General features: G+C 35.8%; 2 protein-coding genes across 4 annotated transcripts; one reads left to right on the top strand and one right to left on the bottom strand.

The window, feature by feature from the left end:
* Nucleotides 1-1,810: 1,810 nt before the first annotated feature.
* LOC145564334 (uncharacterized) lies at nucleotides 1,811-3,750 on the top strand. The gene is made up of 3 exons (XM_081624652.1): nucleotides 1,811-1,996; nucleotides 3,210-3,376; nucleotides 3,503-3,750. The coding sequence occupies exons 1-3, from the start codon at nucleotides 1,933-1,935 to the stop codon at nucleotides 3,518-3,520; spliced, it is 249 nt and encodes an 82-aa protein (XP_081480778.1). The 5' UTR covers nucleotides 1,811-1,932; the 3' UTR covers nucleotides 3,521-3,750.
* Nucleotides 3,751-4,413: 663 nt separating this feature from the next.
* On the bottom strand, nucleotides 4,414-15,494 carry LOC145562710 (glutamate synthase 1 [NADH], chloroplastic-like). Of its 3 annotated transcripts, XM_081623079.1 has the most exons (22): nucleotides 14,847-15,494; nucleotides 14,629-14,748; nucleotides 14,416-14,529; nucleotides 13,755-13,907; nucleotides 13,003-13,103; nucleotides 12,790-12,886; nucleotides 12,230-12,339; nucleotides 11,907-12,010; nucleotides 11,603-11,782; nucleotides 11,177-11,520; nucleotides 10,982-11,052; nucleotides 10,431-10,900; nucleotides 9,439-10,308; nucleotides 9,157-9,311; nucleotides 8,712-8,873; nucleotides 7,026-8,621; nucleotides 6,717-6,935; nucleotides 6,345-6,613; nucleotides 5,939-6,244; nucleotides 5,580-5,847; nucleotides 5,187-5,444; nucleotides 4,414-4,986 (listed from the first exon to the last, which is right to left on the bottom strand). In XM_081623079.1, exons 1-22 carry the CDS (start codon nucleotides 15,204-15,206, stop codon nucleotides 4,708-4,710), a joined length of 6,606 nt encoding a protein of 2,201 aa, XP_081479205.1. In that variant the 5' UTR covers nucleotides 15,207-15,494; the 3' UTR covers nucleotides 4,414-4,707. The 3 variants fall into 3 exon arrangements, with proteins under 3 accessions (XP_081479205.1, XP_081479206.1, XP_081479207.1); XM_081623080.1 differs by lacking the exons at nucleotides 13,003-13,103; nucleotides 13,755-13,907; nucleotides 14,416-14,529; nucleotides 14,629-14,748; nucleotides 14,847-15,494 and adding an exon at nucleotides 12,586-12,730 and having other exon boundaries at nucleotides 12,812-12,880; XM_081623081.1 differs by lacking the exons at nucleotides 12,790-12,886; nucleotides 13,003-13,103; nucleotides 13,755-13,907; ... (1 more) ...; nucleotides 14,629-14,748; nucleotides 14,847-15,494 and adding an exon at nucleotides 12,493-12,695.
* Between the last annotated feature and the right edge of the window lie 10,252 nt (nucleotides 15,495-25,746).

Raw genomic sequence — 25,746 nt, 5'->3', positions numbered from 1 at the left:
TTAGATATACTCTATCTTAACATCCCCCCTCAAGATGGAGCATAAAGATCCCGAATGCCCATCTTGTCAAGTAATGTCTCAAACTGAGCCTTTCCTAAGGTCTTGGTGAAGATGTCTGCAAGTTGTTCCTTCGTAGGAACATATGATGGCGAAATCAAACCATCTGTAATTGCATCTCTCACTAAATGCATATCAACCTCAATATGTTTCGTTCTTTCATGGAATACCGGGTTTTGTGCAATGTACAAAGCCGACTGACTGTCACAAAATAATTTCATACCCTGTGAATGTTACACGCCCAAATCTCTTAGGAGTTGTTTCAACCACTTCAATTCACATGTCACGGCCGCCATTGACCTACACTCCGCCTCCGAAGATGAAGTAGAAACCGTAGGTTGCTTCTTAGTTTTCCAGGACACCGGGGAAAAACCAAGTAGCACAAACCAACCTGTCAATGACCGCCTAGTAAGATGACAACTTGCCCAATCAGAGTCACACCATCCCTCTAATCTCAGAGCACCGTCGGAACGAAGAAGAATTCCCTGTCCCGGATTTTTCTTCAAGTAGCGCGCGCACCACACAAAGTGCGGCATCCCAATGTTCCTCTTTCGGAGGCTGCATAAACTGAGACAATATATGAACGGAGTACACTAAATCCGGTCTAGTCACTGAAAAATAAATTAGACATCCAACAAGGCGTCTGTATTTTTCCACATCCTCCAACACTCTGCCTTCCGCAATAGCTAATTTATGATTCTGTTCCATAGGAAAATCGGCAGGCTTAGCACCTAACAACCCAGTCTCAAAAATAATATCAAGAGCATATTTCCGTTGATAAATGTAGAACCCTTGATTGCTTCTAGCAACCTCAAGTCCTACGTAATACTTCAAAACTCCCAAGTCCTTCATCTTAAAACAGTTTCCCAAGTATGCCTTGAACTGTGACAAGGCAACGTTATCGTTCCCTGCAACAATTAAATCATCAACATAGATCAAAACATTCAATTGTAATTTTCCTTTGGTCAATGTGAACAAATAATAATCAAAATAGTTTTGTTTAAATCCATATGTCTTCAATGCTGACGTCAATTTTGCAAACCAACATCTGGGAGCTTGCCTGAGGCCATACAACGATTTCTTCATCCTGCAGACATAATCAGAATTATTTTTGTTGAAACCAGGGGGTATTTTCATATATATTTCTTCCTGTAAGTCACCATGCAAAAATGCATTGTGCACATCCATCTGATGTACTTCCCAGTTTTTCGCAGCTGCTACTGCCAAAAAGTTCGAACTGTCGCCATTTTAGCTACTGGTGCAAACGTCTCATTGTAATCTAGACCTTCAACTTGGTGGTTACCCAAGATGACTAATCTTGCCTTCAATTACTACTGTCCAATTACTACTGTTTGCAACTTGCATTTAGGAAATTACATATGTACCCTTCAAGTAGTACATAAAAAAACGCATATACCCCTCCACTAGTAGTTGAAAAGACGATTATACTCCCACATAAACAAATTATTTATTTGGGTAATTAACTGGCACAACTCATTTCTTATTCTACACTATTGAAATTAAAATTCTCCATTTAACTATCTTTTGTGATTTATGCGTAATACATAGTTATATAATTCTACTAAATTTACTTCAATATATATAATTTTAATTATTAAGATACGTATGAGTTTTAAACCGTTATTTTAGAACGGAGTAAACAATGCTGATTTTATTGAATGGCATCTATAAAGATATAAAGACATGAAATAATAGTATTAAAAATATAGAAGTATAAATAAAATATAAATAAATAAAAAGGGAAAGCTTAGATTATTCTTTGTCATCAAAGCCTCCCAATTATTATCGCCCACTTCATCCATTTCACAATCAAACAATTGAGAGAGAGAGAAAGTGAGAAGAAAAGCAGGAAGAATGAAGAGGATACCTCGCATCAAATTTCCTGATAGACACCCTAAACCTTCTTCTTCAACTTCTGGTATAAACCTTTTTCCCCTGTTTTTCCTTCTGAATTTCTCTGTTTTTTGCAATATTTTTTTTTTTTTTTTTTTTTTTTTAACTTTTCATTTTAGTTAAAGTTGTAATCTTTAATCTTCTACTGTTTTATTTATTAATTTTTATTGTGTTTAATCTTTTATTATTGGGGTTTTTTTTCTGGGTATGTTGTAACAGTTTGTAATAATTCTAAGAAATTCCATAGCGTTAATCATACTTAAGTCATAATCTAGCTTAAAAAAAAAAAAACCCTTTATTTTTTTTCTCTGCTTTTTCATTAGCGTGTTTGTTCTTCAATGGCGGCTTGAAAATTCTTGATTTAACTATGGTGCACTTCATTGCCATAATTGGCCTATTTGGGATTGCTTTATTAGTGTGGGTAGTTAAAGATTCCTTCTTCTATTGTCCACACTTTTTCATTTGTCACAAATCAAAATTGAGCTTGCCAAAAAGTTAGTGATCAAGTTTTTGGTCACGGATAAGGTTGCCTACATCTAAACCTTCCGAAATATGGAGTAAAGTTAATACAGTACTGCTTTATTATTGTTGTGGTCTATCAAGATATGACTTTTTAGGGGTTGCAAGTGGGATTAGAATTATGTTATTATCACAATAAGTTAGGGTTTTAATTTTACGGAGTTTTTAATTTTAATCTGAACAGTTGATCATTAGCATATAATCATATATATGCTGGTGTTCGAAACAAAGCAGATGTTCTAGCTTGGTTTAGAATTATGCTCAGTAGCAGTACGCATGTTACACAATACTTGTAGTGTGTTATGTTCATGCCTGATTCATGTAAGTGAATTTGTTAAGGTTTCGGCCTTTCGGATTCCTTACCATTAGAGTTCACTTGCATACTGCAACTGACCTTATCAATTGCATTTTCTATTGTCACCTGTTAGGGACAGATTTTGAGATTTATATGCTAATCAGTGACTGACTAAGTGAGTAGGGATGTGATTTATATGCTAATCAGTGACTGAGTAAGTGAGTAGGGATGTTTTGAGCCTTTGATTTTGTTAAGAATGATGTTTTTAGACGCTTTTCAATGGCATATGTGCATGGTATGAGGAGCTCCACTTTTTTACTACTTTATTGCATTCCATGTTTTCAGATAGAACATGTTGTTGTAGTATTAATGTACCATTAATTTGTATCAATATTTTCCTGCTGTCTGAATTCTTTTTTTTTAGGTGTCGAGTCCCAACCAAAGCCACCTTCAGGAAACACGAACACTCGCAAGCTTTCAACATCAAAGTCTGACGTTCCTGCAGCACCTAACTCTGCAGGAGGGGGTGGTAAAGCTTCACTTCAGCCTAAACGCACACCAGTTTCGGACAAAGAGATGGAAGCTATCTTGGTAAGAATTACTCCCTCCCACTACAGTTCCTCCATTTCAGATCCTTTTATTCAATTGAAATTCCGAAAATGACACAGAAGAAACAAGTAGAGAGTAATTAAGCTTTCTCCTGTTATGTCCTTGCAGTTGGGTGGCTGCGTTTAGTTTCATTTCAGAAAGTTGTCAAAACTCAAAACAAAGACCCTGCTGCATTTTCAACCTTTTCTTGCTTATCCTTCCAATCCAAATGTGACCATGAGCTGAAGACTTCAACTTCATTGGTGTGAGACACATTTGGACTTGGCAAATTCAGAATGTTGTTTTCACAACAGTCTGTATAACCATCAGATGTACTGAAATATCTTTTCTGTCTATATAATAAACTTTTTATCGTATGGAGTTATCACAGTGATCTTTGCAGAACGGCTAATGTAGTGAAAATCATTTTGGAGATGAATTGTCTCCCCTGAGGAAAAACCGCCTATAAACAAAAGTACAGAACCGATGACAATCTACTCATCACATAATGAATTAATGGTGACTGATTTGATCTCGTTTATTATTGACATTAACCTAACAAAATATCAGGCTCAGATAACACATCCTATAAACACACTTATACCTACAGCCAATATTGACCTAACCCAATTTGATTTTGCACTGGCAAATGGAATTAGTCACAGATATGATCCAACATGAATATGACGAGATTGAATCGTACATCTCAACACTTGAATGTGGCTTGTGCAATTGCAATTTCTAAAATTTACTACGGGAACCCAGGAATGTAGAGAGCATGATGCACAATTCACCAATGCACATAGCTCAAGCACCGGTTTGCAACAAGTATGTGTCACAGACAGTAAAATTTGCAAGAAAAAAAAAATGAAAGGCTAGAAACACTCAAACAAGAAAAAACAAAGAGCAACATTTATAGAAAGCTGACAAATAATAGCCTCAAATTTCAATAATTATAAGTGGACAAGGCTTCTCATATTGTATGTTCACAAAGAAAAATCTCACATTGGTGCTTCAGATTCAATTACAATCTGGCATCATATGCAATCTTAAGTTTCCAGCTCTAACTTTCACATATATAGCTTTCAAACAAAACTGTACATTGCTCTATCTAGCTTCGATTCTACCCGATAACGCCTTTTAGGTAATGGGCAGTCCATATAAACAAAATGTGGCAAAGAAACAAATACGACCACTTTCTTTTACTTATTACTAGCCACAAGAAGCTTGGTGGTCATCAATCAAACACCTCTAAATTCTCACATTTACGAAGCAGCAGTTCCTAATGCTGGTTCTTTCTGGCATAAAGAAAAGAATTGATCAAGGCAAGCAACCTACGTCATCACAGTTCGCTTGTCACTCTCCAGCTGCCTCTTACCGGCAACTTCTTCTACATGAGAGCTGACATCGACCTCCTTCTCTTCACCCATGAGATACCTGTCAACCTGAGAAGCAGCTTGCCTGCCCTCTGAGATGGCCCACACCACCAAGGACTGGCCTCGTCTACAGTCCCCAGCAGCAAATACACCCTCCACATTGGTTGAAAACCGACCATAGTCAGCCTTGAAGTTCGAGCGGTTGTCTTTCTCCACGCCCAGCTTGTCTGCCACGTTCTGCAGGAGCACAGCAACAAAATGGTAAGCAACCATCCCCCAGTTAAATTTCAAGAATGAGGCATTAGATGTATTATCTAAAAATCAATTCTAGCCCCTCCCTCCCATTTAAACAAAAGTGATACTCACAAAATTTACCACTAGTATTAATCTTTCTTTTTTCTTTTTTCTTTTTGAAATGAGAAATAAAGAATACTAACCGCTTCAGGGCCTAGGAATCCCATAGCGAGAAGTACTAAATCTGCCTGAATGAACTCTTGCGATCCTTCAACTTCCTTGAATTGGAACTTCCCACTGGCATCCTTTTCCCACACGACATGTACCAACTCAAGACCTTTTAACTTACCATTCTCATCACCAACAAAACGCTTTGTGAGAACCTCGTAAGACCTTGGGTCTTTACCGAACTTGGCAGCAGCTTCCTGGTGACCATAGTCAACTCGGAAAATACGTGGCCACTGCAAGACCAAGAAAAAATTGACAAAGATAATTTTCCAATTAGAACACTTATATTAATTAGTGAAAGATGGGGAAGAAGACATGATTTTCGGCAAAGTTTTTGAAATTGAGAGAGATTGAAGGGAATGCTAAACCTGTGGCCAAGGGTTGCCAGCAGCTCTCGAATTTGGTGGTTGGGGAAGAAGTTCCAAGTTGACGACATTAGTACAGCCATGTCGAATAGATGTACCAATGCAATCAGTGCCTGTGTCACCTCCACCAATGACCACAACCTTCTTCCCTTTAGCAGAGATGTAGTTACCATCTTGAAGATTACTGTCAAGCAAGCTCTTAGTATTTGCATGTAGGAATTCCATGGCAAAATGGATTCCTGACAAGTCCCGTCCTTCAATAGGAAGGTCCCTAAAGCAAAAAAAAAAGGTATAGTTATGTTTTATGAGCCATAGAAGGGAAGAATAGGAAATTTGCAATACAAATTTTCCCACAGTTTTACCTAGGTTTTGTAGCCCCAACAGCCAACACAATGGCATCATTCTCCTCCTTAAGCCGGTCAATGGAATATTGTGGATCTTTGCCAACATTTGCATTCACTACGAATTGAACACCTTCCTCAGCCATGAGATTCACACGCCGTTGAACAACATTCACTTTGTCAGTCTTCATGTTGGGCACTCCATACATCATTAACCCTCCAATTCTATCAGCACGTTCATAAACAGTCACAAAATGACCCATTTTGTTCAGTTGATCCGCAGCTGCCATGCCAGAAGGTCCACTTCCAACTACAGCAACTTTTTTCCTGATATCACACATATGAAGGCCATCAGATCACAAATCTAGGAAGTGGAATTTCATTAACCCAAAAAAATTGACAATTTCTGCAAATAAATAATATGTACCCAGTTCTTTTCTGTGGGGGCCTTGGAACCATCCATCCTTCCTCAAAGGCTTTGTCTATGATTGAACATTCAATAGTTTTGATTGACACAGGATTTTCAATGATGCCAAGAACACAGGAACCCTCACACGGTGCTGGACAAACTCTACCAGTAAACTCTGGGAAGTTATTCGTTTCCAATAGTCGGTCCAGAGCTTCACACCACCTATTCTGGTAAACTAATTCATTAAACTCCGGGATTTTATTTCCTAGTGGGCACCCTGTATTATCCTGCAAAAAAAAGCAAAATAGAGCAAGTCTCACAATAAGACTACTAAGCCACTGGAAAGAACATGTTAATATGAATATTTGCGCATTTAACATTTTCACTTACCTGATGGCAAAATGGAGTACCACAATCCATGCACCGAGCAGCTTGTGTCTTCAATAAGGGGGCAGGTCTTTTATCATCCATGACCTCATTATAGTCCTTCATCCTTTCATTTGGATCACGATACTGAATCCCCTCACGTTCATATGCAACAAAACCACGATGTTTTTGAGCATCAGAAACCCGAGAAGGACGCTTGAACTCTTCTACTTCGTCCTCTTCCTGCATGATCATGAAAACATAAGCCCCACATGGATCCATGGAAATCCATCAAGATATAAGTTAGATTAAAAACACAACAACATAATGTACCTGACTGTCTTGCTCTTGCAAAGCAGAACTTGCCATCTTTTTTAATTCTTCAAATGCATCTTTTTCAGTCACTTCAATTTCATCTTTTTCCTCCTCGGCCACCTTACCGCCAGTCTCCTGGGATACTCCGTCAGTTTTCATGCTTGCAAGCACCCGCTTGTAGTCTCTAGGAAAGACCTTGATAAACTTGGGCAAGAGGGTGTCAAAACTTGCTAGCACTTCCTGAGCAAGCTTGCTATTTGTATGGCGTTGATGCTGTTGAATCATGATTCTCAAAGTCGTTATATCCTCTTCTTCCTCAACTTTATCAAGATCCACTAGCTCAGAATTGCATCGGGAATGGAATTTTCCATCCAAATCAAGGACATATGCTATACCACCGCTCATACCTGCAGCAAAGTTTCGGCCAGTTTTTCCTAATACCACCACAGTTCCACCAGTCATGTACTCGCAACCATGATCACCAACACCTTCCACAACAGCCTTAGCCCCTGAATTACGCACACAAAATCTTTCTGCCGCCATGCCGTTAAAGTATGCTTCTCCACAGGTTGCTCCATAAAGAGCTACATTGCCAATTACAATGTTCTCTTTGGGATCAAAGCCGCTACTCCTTGGAGGATATACAACAATCTTACCACCTGATAATCCTTTCCCAACATAGTCATTACTGTCACCTTCAAGCTCTAAAGTTATACCAGGGCAAAGGAAAGCTCCAAGACTTTGGCCTGCACTTCCATTGAATTTAATGTGGATAGTGTCTGTAGGTAGTCCTTCCAAGTGGTAACGTTTTGTCACTTCGTGGCTAAGCATAGTTCCCACAGCACGGTTTACATTCCGGATTGGGGTTTCAATATATACAGGAAGGGCCTTTTCGAGGGCAGCTTTAGAGCTCACAATCAATTCTTGATCCAAAGCCATGTCCAAGCCATGATCCTGTTTTTGGACACAGCGCTGAGCAGCACCTGGACGGATGGTAGCAGCTGGTCTAAGCAAGAGAGAGAGATCAATGTTCTTCAGCTTCTCATTGCTCTTCGTCACTTCTTCATCAACTTCAAGCATATCTGAGCGCCCAACCATCTCATCAAGCTTCCTGAACCCAAGCTGAGACATGATCTCCCTGACCTCCTCTGCTAGCATGAAGAAGAAATTAATAACATGCTCAGGCTCACCAGCAAACTTTGCACGAAGAACAGGATCCTGTGTAGCAATGCCCACCGGACAAGTGTTCTTATGGCACTTCCTCATCATTATGCACCCAAGTGTGATGAGGGGAGCAGTGCTGAAACCAAACTCTTCAGCTCCAAGAAGAGCAGCAATTGCCACATCTCTTCCAGTTTTCAATTGACCATCAGTTTGAAGAACTGTACGGCCTCGAAGGTCATTAGCAACCAGAGTTTGATGGGTCTCGGCCAGGCCAAGCTCCCAAGGAAGCCCAGCATTTTTTATGCCTGTCCATCGAGAAGCTCCAGTACCTCCGTCATGTCCAGAGATCAAAACATGGTCAGCGTGCCCCTTGACAACCCCAGCAGCAATCACTCCAACACCAGCTTCAGACACAAGTTTAACACTTACTCGGGCTGATGGATTGGCATTCTGAATTCCAAAATAATACATCAGAACATCTATATATAATTTTTACACAGGTAAACATGTTAAATTGATCTTACAAAACCACATATGTACCTTCAAGTCATGAATAAGTTGAGCAAGGTCCTCAATTGAATAAATGTCATGATGAGGAGGAGGGCTTATAAGCCCAACACCAGCTGTGGAGTTTCTAGTTACAGCAATATCTCCAATCACCTTATGACCAGGGAGCTCCCCACCTTCACCAGGCTTAGCACCCTAAATAAGAAAATTCCACAACTTAGCAAGAGATTCAACGACGATTAAAGTAATTTGGCATAAAAGTTATTCTCACCACAGTTAACATGTAGGTACGAGTTAAAGAAGCAAAGACACCCGTGGGTGCTTTGCAGACACAGCATCATCTGCCCATAAACATAAATTCATGAACAAGTGGAAACCTCCATTCCTAAAGAATGCAGGGGTTGTGCTATAGAAGTAGTTCAAAGAAAACCAATTTTTTTTTGGTACAAGTACTCCAATCTCTTAAGCCATGTCATACCTGAGCCATCTTAATTTGTAACTCATCAGCATTGGTCAAATAATAACTGGAAACACCAAATCTTCCACTTGCCACCTGCTTAATAGCACTACGCTTAGGATTCATTGAACCATCTGGGAGTGGCTCTAGACGTGACGGATTCTCACCTCCCTCACCTAGACAAGAACTTTTTAGTCAAGACAGTTATTCAAAGAAAAAGAAAAGCCTGACTTATAGTGATAAGATTTTAGCCATTAAAATTAGATAGCATGGACAGATTGAGAAAGATCAAAAGCCACATACCTGTATTAGATTTTCCTCCCAACTTGTTCATAGCAATAGCAAGAGCAGAGTGCGCCTCCAGGGATATTGATCCATAACTCATGGCACCAGTGCAAAATCGTTTCACAATCTCACTTGCAGGTTCTACCTCTTCCAAGGGAACTTGATCTTTCATTTCCTTGAACTTCAAAAGTCCTCTTAGATTGCTTGATTTATTTAACTCATTGATACGTTTTGAATATTCTTTGTAGGCTCCAACACTGTTTGATTTAGCAGCTTCCTGCAACTTTGCCATAGCAAGAGGATCATTGAGGTGAAGTTCACCATCTTTCCTCCAGTGATAATCCCCTGGATTAGGTAGTGCGACTGATTCTGCACTTCCAAACGGAAGAGCCCGCCTTGGAAATGCCATCTCATGAAGTTTCAATGCATCAGAGGCCAGCATTTCAAAAGTTGCACCTTCAACTCTGCTTGCAGTTCCAGTGAAACACCTCTCAATGACTTCTGAAGAAAGACCTACAGCTTCAAATATCTGAGCACCCTTGTATGATGCCAAGGTAGATATTCCCATCTTTGCAAGAACTTTCATCATTCCATAGTTGCTTGCTTTAAAGTATCTCGTAATTAGCTCATCTTTTGAGCGAAATTCACCAGTTGATTTAGGTGGAATCTTTCCATCTACTTGCAGCCTCCATATAGTTTCAATGGCCAAATACGGACAAATTGCATCCACTCCAAAACCAACTAGAGTACAGAAATGATGCACTTCACGTGGCTCAGCAGATTCAATTATCAGACCAACACGAGTTCGCTCAAGTGTCTTAACTAAATGCTGATGAACAGCACCAACCGCCAATAGAGAGCTCACTGCAACTCTACTTGGCGAGAAAGCTACAAAAGAGGAAGAAAATAAGGATCGAAAGATATCAGTCATATCACAGAGTTGATGAACATAATTTAATTTCTGTTGTCAATTAACCAGGAAAAAACAATCAGTGACTCGTTAATCATACCTCTGTCAGAAAGCACCAGAACAGTGTATCCCTCCTTTATTGCATCTCTTGCTTCAGCAGAGATCCTGTCCAACGTCTGCTCCAAGCCTTTTCTACCCAGGGTCTTGGGATATGTGATGTCAATGACCTTGCTACGCCATCCTCTGTAATCCATTTTCTTAACAGCTTCCATTTCTTCAATGGTCAAAAGAGGCCCCTTCAATGATAGACGGTGACACTGCAACTCAGTCATTTCTGTAAGATCACCTTCAGGACCAATCATGCACTCCATGGATGTCACGATCTTCTCCCTAATAGGATCAATGGGAGGGTTTGTGACTTGAGCAAACAGCTGCTTGAAGTACTGGAAAGTGAGTTTCTCCCTGTTTGACATCACAGCCAAGGGAGTATCATTTCCCATGGAACCAAGAGCCTCAGTGGCATCCTTTGCCATGGGAATCAATAGCATTTCCAAGGCTTCAACAGAGTACCTAAAAAAAACCACCTCATGTTAATATTTCAAGAAAAATGTTGCATAATATGATGCAATAGTGTTGAGTCATGGCATCTACCCAAATGCCTTCAATGGCGCCAACAAACCATGAATGCCCATATTCTCCATGTCCTCATCCAGATTAGACACCTATAACAACAAAAACAAAATCCAATTAGATTATTTCAATAATGTAAGCTTCTTCATCCAACAAATACAGAAACATCAGGGACGTAATCCATTCCAGGCAAATGGAAACAATTGCTGTACTTACAGGAACTGCTCCAGAAATAGCAGGAGCAACCCTCTCTGTCTCGGCCACAGAATCAACTATGTCCTTCAATACTAACTTCTGCCTTTTCAGCCATTCCCCATATGGCCGAGCCATTGAATATTGCTTTTTTAAGGCATCATCATCGACAACAATGTGTTTGTCAAAATCAACCAAAAGCATCATTCCAGGGTTCAAACGCCCTTTCTTGGATACGTCTTCTGGTGAAATATCAACAACTCCAACCTCACTTGCCATTATAACTCGTCCACTGTGAGTTATATAGAAACGTCCAGGACGTAATCCATTCCGATCCAGAGTGGCTCCAAGGTATCGGCCATCAGTGACTGCAAGGAAACTGATGTCAGCACTCAGCAGGGAAACTATTAGAACTTTAAAGTACTAAAGAGATCAAAAATGAATGTTTACATGTTATAAGAGCTGGCCCATCCCATGGTTCCATTAGGGCCGAGAGGTACTCATAAAATCCCTTTCTGTGAGGATCCATATTCTTGTCATTCTGCCAAGCTTCAGGAATCATCATCATGACGGCTTCAGGAATACTTCTACCAGCACGAACCAAGAGTTCAAGAACGCCATCAAAAGCTCCTAAAAAGATAAAACAGTAGAAGATCATTCTCTGAATCCACCAGCTCATCCTAAGAATCTGGAAATTACATGCCAAGCCAAGAATAGCCGACAGTATTTCTGATACTGAGAGTATTGTTCTCACCTGAATCAGAAGAGCTGGCATCCACAATAGGCAAAAGCTTTTTCATTTCATTCTTTGACAGACCAAGTTCCTTGCACTTAAGCAGACCTTCACGAGCCCGCATCCTAGGATAAATTATTTTAGAACAAACAGTAAGATGGCTATAAACTGTTTCAGCTCTATTTCTGCTAGGTGGAAGACTTACCTGATGAGTGAAGGAGCATATATAAAGTAAAAATTCCACTGGAATATCTTTTTAAAAAGCAAGGACAGTTATTATAGGCAACAATATCTACAAAATGGTCAATTTAGCATAGCCAGAGTTTGTAAGTTGGTTAACTTACCAATTTACGTTTCCACGAAGAGTATTGATCTCCCCGTTATGACCCAATACACGCATAGGCTGAGCACGATCCCAGCTTGGAAATGTGTTGGTGGAGAAGCGAGAATGCACCTGCAAAGTATGAGAAGCATACGTTTCAGTCAAAGAAATTCTCTACCATATACACATCCAAAACTCTCTTAAAACCGATTTGTATACAATTTTACATTCGAAGGGGCTATGGTAAGGGTAATTTCCAGCAAAAATCCGAACTCCCTATACTACCTCGACACACATTTTCTTTTCCATCTCTCCTCAAGAACATCATAGAGAGCAACAGCACCAAATTCTGCAAAGATGATTTAATGAGTTCCTTACCAACGCACCCAATGCATCCAATCGGGCATCCAAATACATAGAGTAATCAAGGAGTGGAAGAACTTAAGAGATCATTCATACTTCAATGCCTCAGAAGTCATTCCTCAACCTTGCACCTCGTCAGTTACCCGTAGTTCCCATGCTTCTGGTTGTTAAGATATAAGTTAGCAGACAAAGATGCAAGTGAATAGAAAATATAATTACCAGGGCCATGTAGCTCGTAAACCTTTCATTGCCAAGGTCCCAATAATAGTACTCCTTCAGTTGAGAAGGCTTCAACTGACCTTTGTAAACAATAGTCCTGCAATAATCAAACACCAAATTACAGAAATTGCCAAAATAAATTATTGCTAACAGAATCATAAAGTACCCTGTACCACAATTAACTAAAATAGAGTGCCAGAAAATATTGCCAACCTTGAGGACAGAGAGCATATATAGAAGTCCTTTACACCGCCATGTTGGAGGTTCAAAGCAGCTCTGATAGCTACCATTGAAACCCTCCTCAGTATGTACATCTGTTAGAAATAAATAAAATTTGTAAATAAGCTAGAAAAAGGTAGAACATAAAACTAGAGAAAATAGCTCAATAATAACACAGATATTAGAAATATCATACTTTTGCTTTACTTATTACCTAACAAGATCAAATTTTATGGTACTCCCTCTGTCCCTTTATTACATGCATGTATTCATTTTTAGGGTGACCAAAATTAAATGCCTATTTCTATTCATAAGTTGTACTTTTTTACAATATTACTCTCTTTTTATGATTTGTCACCCTTTTTCTTTTTCTTTTTTGTACTTTAACATCAATTTCCAATACTTTCTCTTTCTCTCTCCTAATTCCCAACTACTTTTTCTTTCTCTCTATCTCTCTCTAACCCCCTATGCATATTTATACTCCGAATTATTAATTTTAAGGAATCTTTAACTTTCTTAATTCCCGTGCAAAATGAGAAATAGGCATGTAATAAAGAGACGGAGGGAGTAATACATAATTTCAAAACCCACTTCATCTCAAATATAACCAGCATTGCATAGTTACTAAGAAAACAAAAAACATAAATTTTAGATAATTTCAAAATCCACATCATCTCAAATATAACCAGCATTGCATAGTTACTAAGAAAACAAAAAACATAAATTTTAGATAATTTGAAAGCTACCTGCTGTTCAAGGTCTGCTTTTGATCGAGGTGTTGGTGTAAGAAACACCTGTTCAACCACTGGTTCAGTCATCAGAGCAGACTTACCCAGTCCGGAATTATCAGTTGGGACCGGACGCCATCCAAGGACTGTATGACCAAGAGATTCTGCAACCTAAAAACACAACACAGAATTCAACAGTCAAATTTCATAATCTAGAACTACAGTCCAGGGACTGTATGACCAAGTGATGTGCAAGTGTGCAACCTAACAAATAATTCAAACAGTCAAATTTCTTATCTTAAACTCCAGACAAAAGTATTCCTGAAAAACTTAGTTGTGACCAAGACCATAGTTACTCAGACTCGAGCGGGTTCATGTCCAAGTGTCAAACTCGACTATCTTATACTCCGTAACACTTTTGCATCTCTTTTAACTGAAAATCTAAACACACACATGGACAAAGCAAAATGACCCTAACAGAAAACTGCCATAATCTTAATGATTGATGCATTCAACCGTAAACAAACTACAAATTGGAAGTTAACGCAAACAACAAAACACAAGAAATACATGATATTTTATACCACTTGATAGTCATCTAGTCACGTGATACCTCCTTTCTACCAAAAAGTAACAGAATAATAAATGTCAAATCTAACGAAATTAATTCAAAAATTACCTTAGTAAACACATTTTTGCTTTCTTCCCTTCTACTCTCAGAAGTAGGCAAGAAAAACATCCCAACTGCATATTCTCCAAGAGGTGGCAATTCAAATCCAAGATCCTTCGTCACCTAATTCAATTCACAACTCCTCATAAATTTACCATCCAAATAAACACAGTCAAATGCGACAAGTAAAATGAGATAACCCGAGAAATAATAAAATATTACCTCGGTGAAGAAATCATGCGGAAGACCAACAAGAATACCGGCACCATCACCGGTATTAGTCTCACAACCACACGCACCTCTGTGCGACATCCTCACCAACATTTCAACTGCATCCGTAACCTTTTTTTTTTTTACCATAATTACCAAATAATTAGTAAATTAATTAATCCTTAAAATCAAAAACCCTAAAAAAATTAAATTAAATTAAATTTATTTACCGTTTTACGGCTGCATTCGCCGGAAAGTTCAGCAACAAAACCAACACCACAAGAATCCTTATCATTTTTCGGGTCGTATAACCCGAGAGGCTGCTCCGGAACCTGAGATAATGCGGATCGAATAACGAACCTCGAATTCGGGTCCCGAAGCAGTGGTCGTAGTCTCTCGGATCTTAACCTATTTCCGAAGATTTTGCTTTCACAGATCTTGGCTTCGGACCTCCGAACCGCATAGCTTCGGGAGCTTCTCTTACCGAACCTACATAACTGTGGCTGCACCACCACTAGTCCTCCATGGTTATCTGAACCTACTTTGGTTCGGAGGTTTAATACCGAACCTACCCCTGCTGCAACCGACATGTCGTTAAATCGAAGCTTTTCCGGTTGATTTTAGGATTGATTTTTAATTTAATTTAAGATTATTGTTATTTATTATCGTCGTTATAATTATAATTGATTAAATATATACGAAAATTGATTTCCGATTATTATACAGGGTGATGAAAACGGCGTCGTATTGACACAGTAGAGGGAAAAAGAAGAGAGAGAAGTTAAAGGTCTCCCGTCTCCTCAGCAATGGCGGATTTCCGCGAGAAGAGAGAGAAAATATTGCAGAGGAGAGAGAAAGTAAAAGAGGTGAAAGCGTTTCAAAGAGATGGGTTGTGTGGTCTTTTTATAGAACAAGAAGAGAGTGTGTTGAGCTCGGTTTTTTATTTTTTATTTTTTATTTTTTATTTTTTTTTTTATTCGTAGAAATTAAAAAGTTTGGAAAATCGGGAAAAAGAAAAAAAAAAAAAAAAAAAAGTGGGGAAAGTGGGGACCACGATCGACGTGACAGAAGGAAATAGGGTGTCGGGATGCCACGTGGAGGAATGAGCTTATGCGGCACGCGACAGACGCTGAGGAGAAAAGGGGTAAAAAAGTAATTTCATAGAGTTAACCTACAAAATTGGTAGAGGTAAAAAGGGTTGATAAGAGTACGCCGCCACTCGGTTTGGGTCCGAACCGCCGCGGCTCGGCGTCGTTTTATTCTTGGATTTAGGGATTAGGATTAATTTTTTTTTTTTTTTTGGATAAATATAGTAATTATCCATCCAAATTTAATTTTTTAAAAAAATAATGAATAATGTGCTAACTATAGCAGTAAATTATGGATAATGGATTATATGGATTACTTTCCTTTTATTTCTTGATTTTGTTTCCTTTGGTGTTTATTTCCTTTTAATTTTTTACAAATTAATTAGCTGCAAAACGTTGTACGTGTTTTTTTTCTCTTTGATTATCCAAGTTCAACTTGGGTGATTTTGAGAGACTTTTGACAATAATTTAATTTTACTTAATGCCATTTTATTACCTAAATTATGATTTTCTCGTACTAGACTACTAATTTACAAAATAAAAATCTTCAAAAACAATCCAAAATAAAAAATTTATCAAACATTGTTTTTAAATACTGCCCGAAGAGAGTGTTTTCTAGATATCAGTAATTTTTCGCATTTGATGTTTTATAGTCAAACAACATGAATTGTGATGACTCCACAACTGTATTGTGAAGTATTTAATGATTTTCTACTCGCTTCTCATGTTGCTATACATGTTCGCATGTGATAATGACGATAAGCTATTCAATGGAGTGATTATCTACCTCTATGAATTAACAATAATACAAGTATAACAAAATGACTACTTTGTTGTGTTGTATATTGGACACATGAGATGATTGTACGCAGTATATTTTGTTCCGGTTCACATTTATAATTAGTATTGCATTGCACTTTCATGTATGTTTATATTATAATTTTTCTACAAGTTATATAAATATTTAGGCTCTATTCTCTTGAACTTTTATGTAAAGCAGATTTCAGCAGAGCAAAACAACTAAAAAAAAAAAGGCTTTAAATCTTGTTGGTGTTTTTTTAGAATGCTACAAATACTCAATGAGTCCATTCAAGCTGATACATGCGGATTAGTAATGAGTTTGTGTGGTCCGTGTCCCACCATTTTTCAAAACTGTCACATTTTTCATGAAACTATGAAGATAAAAGCAAGACATTTATTAAATTGATACTTAGTAATCTAATAATCTTAAATCTACTTGTATTATATTAGGCAATATAATTATAATGGATTCCAAACACTATTACCCATTTAACCCTTGCATGATTAATTGTACAACCTCCCATCATTAGTATACTTTGATCCCACTCATAATTTTAGACACCATCAACTAGTCATCATAAGTATATTTTAATTAGGCCTAAATTATAATAGTATCCCGTAATCCCAGAGAAAGTATTAGATACCAACAAACTTATGAATGAAGTTAGTTAATTGTTTAATTAGGCCTGAATTCTGACGACATTTGTGGCCCACACGAGCTCAAGCACCATGTGTATTAGTGTATAAATAAGTAACAGTAAGATCTTATATTTAAGAGCACTCTCATTCATGGGCAAAAAAATGCCCATGAGGAGAATTTAATGGTAAAAATGCTAAAAATGTTATCCCACTCATGAGCAAAAAAAAAAATGCCCATGAGGAGATTATCAAATGCCCATAGGAATGTCAAAAATAAATTGCTACAGTACCTATGGGCCAATAAGTGTTTATGAGAGAAAATATAGGAGAGATGGTGGTGTGGTTTTTTTTTTGTTTAGCCCATGAGTGTGGGAAGAATTCTTAAATAAAATGCCCATAAGAAAAAATGGAAAAGAGGAGTGAGAAAGTTAGTAGAGAGAGAGTGGCATTTTTATTTTTTGCCCATGAGTGAGAGTGGTCTTATAACATGTTCAAAAGCATACTTTAGTTGACGCAAATCTGGTTACAACTGGGGAAGTATCACCTAATTAATCATGCTGAATGTTAGATTAGATTGTGATTATTAAGGAGGACAAAATGGTAAAAGGTGCATTGTTAGGTGAATGGTTGACCGTCTTAGATGACGAAATGGCTGACGTATATATTTGAATTACTGAAATTTTTTAAATGTTGTCATTTTTTACAAAGTGAAAGATGGCATTGGGTCGGACCAACCTAAATCCTGACATGGCCCAGCACGAAAAAGGTATGGCAAGACATGACATTATGATAAAATAAATGCAATTTTGCTTAGGCATGCAAGTCCGATACGGCCCAGGACAATGGCACATGGGTCTGGCTGTGTACGGGCCAACCTTTTGAAAACATCGGCCGGACACAAAACTCGTGGGCCGAGACATGGGTCGAGCCTAACTAACCCCAAAGCACGTGGGTCTGGCACAACTTGGGACAACCTTGAGCCATCTTTAAGTCTACATAGTATAGTTCAGATAAGAATTTATTTTTGTAATTTTATTTGACTTACACTCATTTTTTAATCCAATTTGATATGATTAAATTGTCTTATTTGAGTGAACTTTGGCCTTAAATACAAAATATAAGCTATTTTTGTGATCTAAAATATATATATATATATATATATATATATATATATATCAAATGAGGTTCTATTGAATCTATAGCTAACTTTTCAATGCATCTTGTGTGAGGTTAGTCACACATATGACCGCTTGTAAAAGAGTAAAGTAATACCTAAAATGCTAATCGTGTAACTCTATAACATTAATTGAGTAACCCCTATAACAGAGACGAAATAACCCCTGACACTAATAAAGTAACCCGACAAAGTAAGTCCAATAATAGTGGGTCATATCGTATGAGCAGCCATATATCAAAATTTTGTGTTTTAACTTTTTATCATGAAAATAAAAATATTTAGCGAATCACATATAGAACAATAAAAGAGATTTGAACTTATATATGTTGTAAGCACTTTATCAAAAAATAGGAGAGTGTTGAATTTTGAATATAGTCGGAGTAGTATAGTTAATGGGGGGGTGATGGAATCAAAGCATCATTCTATTGGCTGAGTAAAACTATTGGCAACACTATCACATTTACTGTTGGCCGCATAACGCAACACACTTGTCAATAACTAATTGTTACACCACGTCATGTACATAGGAAAGCTAAATGACTAATTGCATAGATAATTGGATAACAATTACGAGTAGGTTAATTACAATAGGCAATTGTGACAAAATTTTCCTTAAACGACCTTAGTGAACTCATAAATTACTCAAACGAACAAAATAATTCGCATTTTCTATTATACTAAAAGGCTAAAAAGTTGTATCTATCACATAAAAATCATATACTCCATATTTTCAATTGGAGGAAATATTAAGCACAAGAATTAAATAAGCTCATTAAATTAATCAAGGATTAATACACACATACTCTTAAACTTAATACCCTATTTGTGTGTTCTTAAATTTGTGATCAAGTGAGCTAGGTACTTCGCAATCCGTACTCATACACGAATGTTTTTATGCAAATTTTTTTTTTTATTGGGTAATAGAAGTTCATGTAATTTATTTACTACCTTTGTTTTACATAATGTGTAACAATTGATTATTTTTGTAAGGTGTAAATTTTTAATTGTTGCAAATTATGCGAAAGGGATATCCTGTAGTTATTTTTTAGCTATGGTTGTTCATTTAGTTGTTGGAAGTTAAAAAAAAGAAAAAAAAAATGATTTAACTATACCTGTCTAGTTGTCAATTTTTCCAAAAAAAAAAAAAAGGAGAGCGATTACAAGTAGATGTTGTTATCAACAAAGGTTGCCGGAGAGAAATGCTTCGTAGTTAGGATCATAGGAACATCGTTTGATGTAGTCGGCTTGGTCGTCTTCATGGTCCCAAAACACAATCAAGTTACCTCCATGTCCACTTCTCAAACAATGGACCACACGTCCACAAATATATTAATACATAAATACCGTTATATACCAATGTTTATACTCTTGTTAGTGATAACATAGACATTACTTTTTGTACGGTTTCTAATATTTTCTTTATCTTACCCTAAAAAAAATGCTTATAGAGAATTTTTTAAGCGGAGAAAGTATGTAGAATTCAATGCTTATAAAATCCACTTGTAATCCACATCAGTCTTATGTAAGAGTTTCATATAAAATTAATACAATAATAAATGATAGCAGAAGACTGGAAAGAGTGAAATTAGCATAGAAAACTAGAAAGCTATTAATGTTAGCATCACTTGGATTTGATATCATATTTCCATTGAATTTGTAAGTGGATCAAAGTAAAGGTGATCACAGGACATGTCCGGGTTGTCCCAAAGTGGCCCGTTTCGTGTCAAAGATTTGAATTTTGAGTCGAAAAAATTGTGTACAAACCCACTACCTCGGGAAAAAAATAAACAGACTTTTAGATCAAAATCGGATCAGACCTAAATTTTATCTAAAATGTAAGCTCCGGAAACCCAAAACCCTTTTTTTTTTTTTTTGTTAAAAAGACCCGAACTAGAAATCCATGCCCAATAAAATCTGCCCATAACCCAGTATTTTCGGGCCGGGTTGGTCTGGGCCAGCAGGCCGGGCCAATCAAATTCTTTCCTCCAAGTACTCATCATTATTAAGAGTTGTTTGGAGGTGGGTCTTGAGATATTGAGAAAGCTAACTAGCTAAGTACTCCAAGTGTCTCCCACACCTCAACCTCATCTCTTTAATTGTAATTATCAATAAATTACAATGTAAAAGCAACTAAACAACCAATCAATTTTCAAACCTACATATACTCACGAAACTTATGAGAAAAACCCATCATCGTTATTGTCAATGTGTTGACAATTTTGCATGTCTATCCAAAGTTATGCATGTCAGATGTCTATGAGTGCAGTGTCTATCTAACTTTACTCAATTGTGAATTTGTGATGCACATTAGGAGACACATAAACAAACAAAGATCATATCATATTATCATGTAGCTAATTAATTACCGACGCGAAAGACATTACATTTTTCAATCCATAGATTATACAGTGTGCGTGCGCGTGTGCGTGTAGAGAGCTAAATATTGTAAACGAGATTTGATATCACTCCTCAATACTTTAAATAATTAAGCTAGTTGATAATCCACACCATACAATGTAAACTACAAATTAATGTTAAGTGTTGTAATTGTTAAGAATAAATGAATGTAATATATATCCTAGTTTGAACAATTTATTGAACTAGTAGAAAAATGCTCATTGTAGGAGACATCAAGGCAACTCTTCCGTTCTTAATACTTAGCTATATCTAACTGTTTACAAGTCGGAGTCAAGCAGTATAGTGTGTTCATCAGTTAATGTCTTGAGTAGGGGAGTCATGGGACATATATATATATATATATATATATATATATATATATATATATATATTCTTGAGTCAAAAATCTTATTCAAGGTGGTCCAAATATAGAAAGATTCATCCTCCAAATTGCAACCAATTGTTATAATATTACTGCATTACTTATTCATCATTTAGCTAGACAACCTTCCAACTAATAATTATGGAGCATGGGTTAAGTGCTCATCATCATACTTGCATTGGATGAGTTGTCAAAATATTATAATTCTGACATTTGACCTTGTCCAAGAATATTCATATCAAATTTGTAGTTTTATATATAGCAATTGTTGCTAGTATATTCATAACCTAAAGAATTAATTAATACAAGTGTGATTTTTAAAAAAATAGATCATCCAACATGAACTATTCCGTATATTATATTTTACGCAAATAATCCTCTAAATATATAGTAAAAAACTAACCTATGATTCAAAGTCGGACAAGTAGTAGCACAATTAATCTGAGAAATTAATTTAGAGTAATTATAAATGATAGAATTAATAAAAGTGAGCTTTAATTATATATGTCAACCGATATTACATTTTCTTAAGGTCTTTTTCCCTATTTATTGAGAGATTTAATTATACTAGGGGAGCATACGCAAATTAGTTTAAATGACCGAGTTGTAATAGCTTGTCATGACACCCAAAATTTATTGGCTAGGCTTACGAACGCATGTACTAAGAAATTAATCGTTGACAATCATAGCCTTACATAGATACGGAAATGTATCACTTAAAAATATATATACACTATTCATATTTTAGTAGTAAGCTTTTTTGTGTTGTAATATGGGTTTTGTTGCGAGGTATAATATATATCCTCCGTCACTTTTAGTTGCAACACTTGAAAATATATATATACTATTCACATTTTTATGACTAATCTTTATTTTTATTGACTTTTTTTGGTTGGGCAAAATAGTCATGTGGGATCTTATTAGATTCATCTGTATATATATGTTTTAAATATTTAATCTTTAGATTTTTTACTCGTCTATAATCAGAGATACGGAAGATCAAAATTATGCATTGACAAGCATGAAAGTTAAAATGTTGCAACTAAAAGTTAACGGAGAAAGTTTCAAAAGAAAATGTCTAATTAGGTGATGAGGTAAGTAGAACACAGAGAAAGTGATTTCGATGGGTTCGTGTGCGTGAATGTTTTTTGTTTTGTTTTGTTGTTTTTTTTTTTTATTTAAGAAAATAGTAACAAAGTGGATTTTATCCATCACCAGGTGCTTTAATAGAGGACTCATTCGCTTCAATGGAGGAGAGAATGAGAGTAGGGAAGTAAAGGAGGAAGGAGAGAGAAAGGGGGCTTTAAAAGAGAGGAAAAGGTTGGAAGTTGGAAGGGAAGGAAGACTAAAGAGGAGGAACAAGTATGGGAATCATAAAGGCCATAAACACACTTAATAAATTAATATGACATAAATGGGTATATTAGTAAATAAACATTTTTAGGGGTAAAAAAGGCATCACACTATTCATAAGAGTTCTTTTGAACTTTTTATAAGGTAGGGAAATAAACATTTTTAGGGTAAAAAAGGCATCATACTATTTATAAGAGTTCTTTTGAACTTTTTATAAGGTAAGGAAGGAAGGATAATAAAGAGGCATAGAACGAAGCTTGTACATGTAATACAAATATGATTTGTAAATTCAAAGCTTATTATGGATTAGATTAGTATATATTCCCTACATTCATTGAAAACCAATAGTCAGAATGACACTTTAAGTCTATAATGTACGTAATTTATTTTTATGATAACTAACTCTGAACTAAGTATTTAATCTTAATCATCATGACTTTCTATACTTTCCCCTTCATAGAGGGCACGCATAGCATATGCCCATCATCCATAGGACTGCTCTGAAGTAATTTTAAAACCTATAGTTGGGTCCTTTGAGGCATCATTTGGGAGATTAAGATTTAAAGCATGACGAACCTTTTGTTTTTGTCCTAAGAAAGTCATTAAAAGCTAGAAGGTAAAGTATATAGTGAAGATGAATGAAGGAGAATCAAATATCAATTTTAAAAAAAGATTCAAGATCCATATATTTTGTTATTGTATTGTTATTGCATACTTTATTAACTATTTGTTGTATTAATTAGTTTACTTTGTTTCAAGAAAAAAAAAAAAAAAAAGAAGTTTATTTTTTACATGCTAAAACAACATTGGATTGTTGTAGTCAAACTCTCAACTTGGATATTTTTCATTAAGGTAGTGAAAGCATTTTTATTTCCCTATCAAGAAGCTTGAGTTTCAACTAATATTGTTTGTTGGCAATATGCCAATATCACCATGTATTGCCTTAAAAAAAAAATTAAAAAAAAAAAATTCTTATTTTCAAAACAATTTTCAATTTCCCTTTCAACTTCTATTGCTTGTTGACAAATGGCGACATCATGTATTGCCTTACAAAAATCTTACCCTGGCCTTTTCTTACGTAAGTTTCATAGTAAATTGACTTCACTTTTTCTTATTGTTATTATTTGTAAGAACAACCATTGTACTATATGTCTATATTCTTTATTATTGATAGATCGATATATTTATTAAGATTTATAATTACATTATCATATTCGAAGTATAATACCAATATATATCTATATTCCTACTTTAACTTTTTAATTTCCTCATCAAAGTGGAGTAGGTTGAACAATGGTATCTAGAGCAATAATTGAAGAAAAAATAAAGAATAAGGTACAAATATTATTCTTTCTTAGTGATAGAAAAATGTTTGATTATAAATGATAAACCGTTGGTGATGGATCGTACCACAACCTATGAGCATATTTCTAAGCAAATAAAGCAAGCTAAAATGAGTACTAATTCTTTCTATAAATGTTCGATGATTAAAACATCTAAAAATTCTTGATTTAATTTCCATTTTCCTACATATCTGAACGAACATTTGTCACTAGTAGAGATTTAGTACATTGCGGTGCGAACCTCGACAATAATAATCTAGGATAGCAAAATAAAGCACAAAGATTCTAACTCTATAAAAATTATTGAGCGAATTAAATTAAAGGATCTATGAAACAAAGAGTATTCCAATATTCTTGGTCACAAAACACATTGTATCTTTGCACATGATTGCAAGAATAAATGATTGTATCCCTCTCCAATTGTCAACGTACTTCAATTCAACTTTTAGTTCTTCAAATTTCTCACCTTTTGTTTTAATTTTAATTCATTTTTCAAAAAATTTGTTATAGTTGTCTCTTAGGTTTCTAGCTTGATCATGAAGACATGAATACACCTGAGTCAAGTGTATGTGAATATGTGATCTCGATTCTTAAAATTAGAGACTAATAGTCCATACTCCATAGCTTAGGGTTTTTTTTTTTTTTTTTTTTTTTTGTGAGAAGGATCTAAAAGCGAAATACAAAACAACAAACTATTATAGGTACAAGTATAATATTTAGTTCTAGAGATCTGTATTCTAGTCACATGCATTATTTGTGGTGCAATCTAAAGACTGAAGAGTACATTTTTAACAGATTCCTATATGACAACAATTCATACTTCGCATGACACACATATATTTTGTAGTAGTATTACTAGTATATATGAAGTAGTACTTAGTCTAATGGTAAAGTTTGTATTTCAGTGCAATTAAACTCAAACTCGCTTAAGGACGATTTAAAGATAAGCTTTCTACTTCAAATTATGTTCTTTTTCTCTTCATTCTCAATAACCTAACCCGCTAAACAGGACTGTATAGTAACTTCGTATCTATCAAAAAAATAATGTAAACTTGAAAATTACAAATAAAAAAGTGAAAGACACACGCTCCAAGCTTTTTGCCGTATGTGGTGGGCTTCCAAACTGCCAAATCCTGACCCTTTGAAAGGAGAAAGAGTTAACAATGATACCCTTCCACTCATGCAACAGCCAACGACCTTTTCCTAGCTTCTTTCCGACAGTCCGGTTGATCTTGGGAATTATACCATTATTATCATATCTTTATATATGATTATCAGACTAATTAGAGGTTGCTACTGCACGTCTCCAATTTATTTAACAATTGCTGTTTACAGGATTGTATAATTATTATTATCAAAGAGGCCAGAGTTAACATAATCACTATGCGACAACGAGCTAGTATTATATTCATTTTGTAGTTGTAAGTTTTGTAAATGACGAAAGTGTTATGTTTAGACATATATAATTAGATCAGAGTTGGTCGTTTTAAGTCATATAGAGCTTTAGAAGTTGACTTTTACACGATTTTCATTGTAGCATCTGTGTTTTAGAATAAAAAATTTCATAAACAAAAAACCTTAATTCACCTATATTGTCATACTTTGTATTAAGGAATTTTGTTTGAAATAAGTCATCATATATTTAGATATAATGCAATATATGTACTTCGCTGGTAATAATAATAAGAAGAATAATAATAATAAATGATTAGTGAGGCAAAAGGTTGAGATGAGTAGTGGTAGTGCGCCATTTATAGAACTTGAGGTCTTAAGTCCTCGTGATCGTATAATATAGAATATGGAAAGCCAATTATTCTGAATGATAACACAATACACTTCCCTAAAATTATCAATTATGACGAATGAGTATAAATAATCTAAATTTTACTCCGTATATGATATTTTTGAATTGCATGAATTTAAATTATCATGTTCGACAAATATAAATCA

This window comes from Chenopodium album, chromosome 10, assembly GCF_948465745.1.
Source record: "Chenopodium album chromosome 10, dcCheAlbu1.1, whole genome shotgun sequence".
NCBI classification, from domain to species: domain Eukaryota; kingdom Viridiplantae; phylum Streptophyta; class Magnoliopsida; order Caryophyllales; family Amaranthaceae; genus Chenopodium; species Chenopodium album.
Note: the sequence above shows the minus strand (reverse complement) of the source record. Positions and strands in the feature narration are given on the sequence as shown.

What these genes read in the sequence shown, in the direction of transcription:
- LOC145562710 (XM_081623079.1), bottom strand. Translation starts at nt 15,206, where the DNA reads ATGTCGGTTGCAGCAGGGGTAGGTTCGGTATTAAACCTCCGAACCAAA. An exon ending in CTATTTCTGGAGCAGTTCCT is followed by an intron (nt 11,053 to 11,176) that starts GTAAGTACAGCA and finishes TTGTTGTTATAG; the next exon opens with GTGTCTAATCTGGATGAGGA. An exon ending in AACTTATTCATGACTTGAAG is followed by an intron (nt 8,622 to 8,711) that starts GTACATATGTGG and finishes TTTGGAATTCAG; the next exon opens with AATGCCAATCCATCAGCCCG.
- LOC145564334 (XM_081624652.1), top strand. Translation starts at nt 1,933, where the DNA reads ATGAAGAGGATACCTCGCATCAAATTTCCTGATAGACACCCTAAACCT. An exon ending in ACCTTCTTCTTCAACTTCTG is followed by an intron (nt 1,997 to 3,209) that starts GTATAAACCTTT and finishes CTTTTTTTTTAG; the next exon opens with GTGTCGAGTCCCAACCAAAG.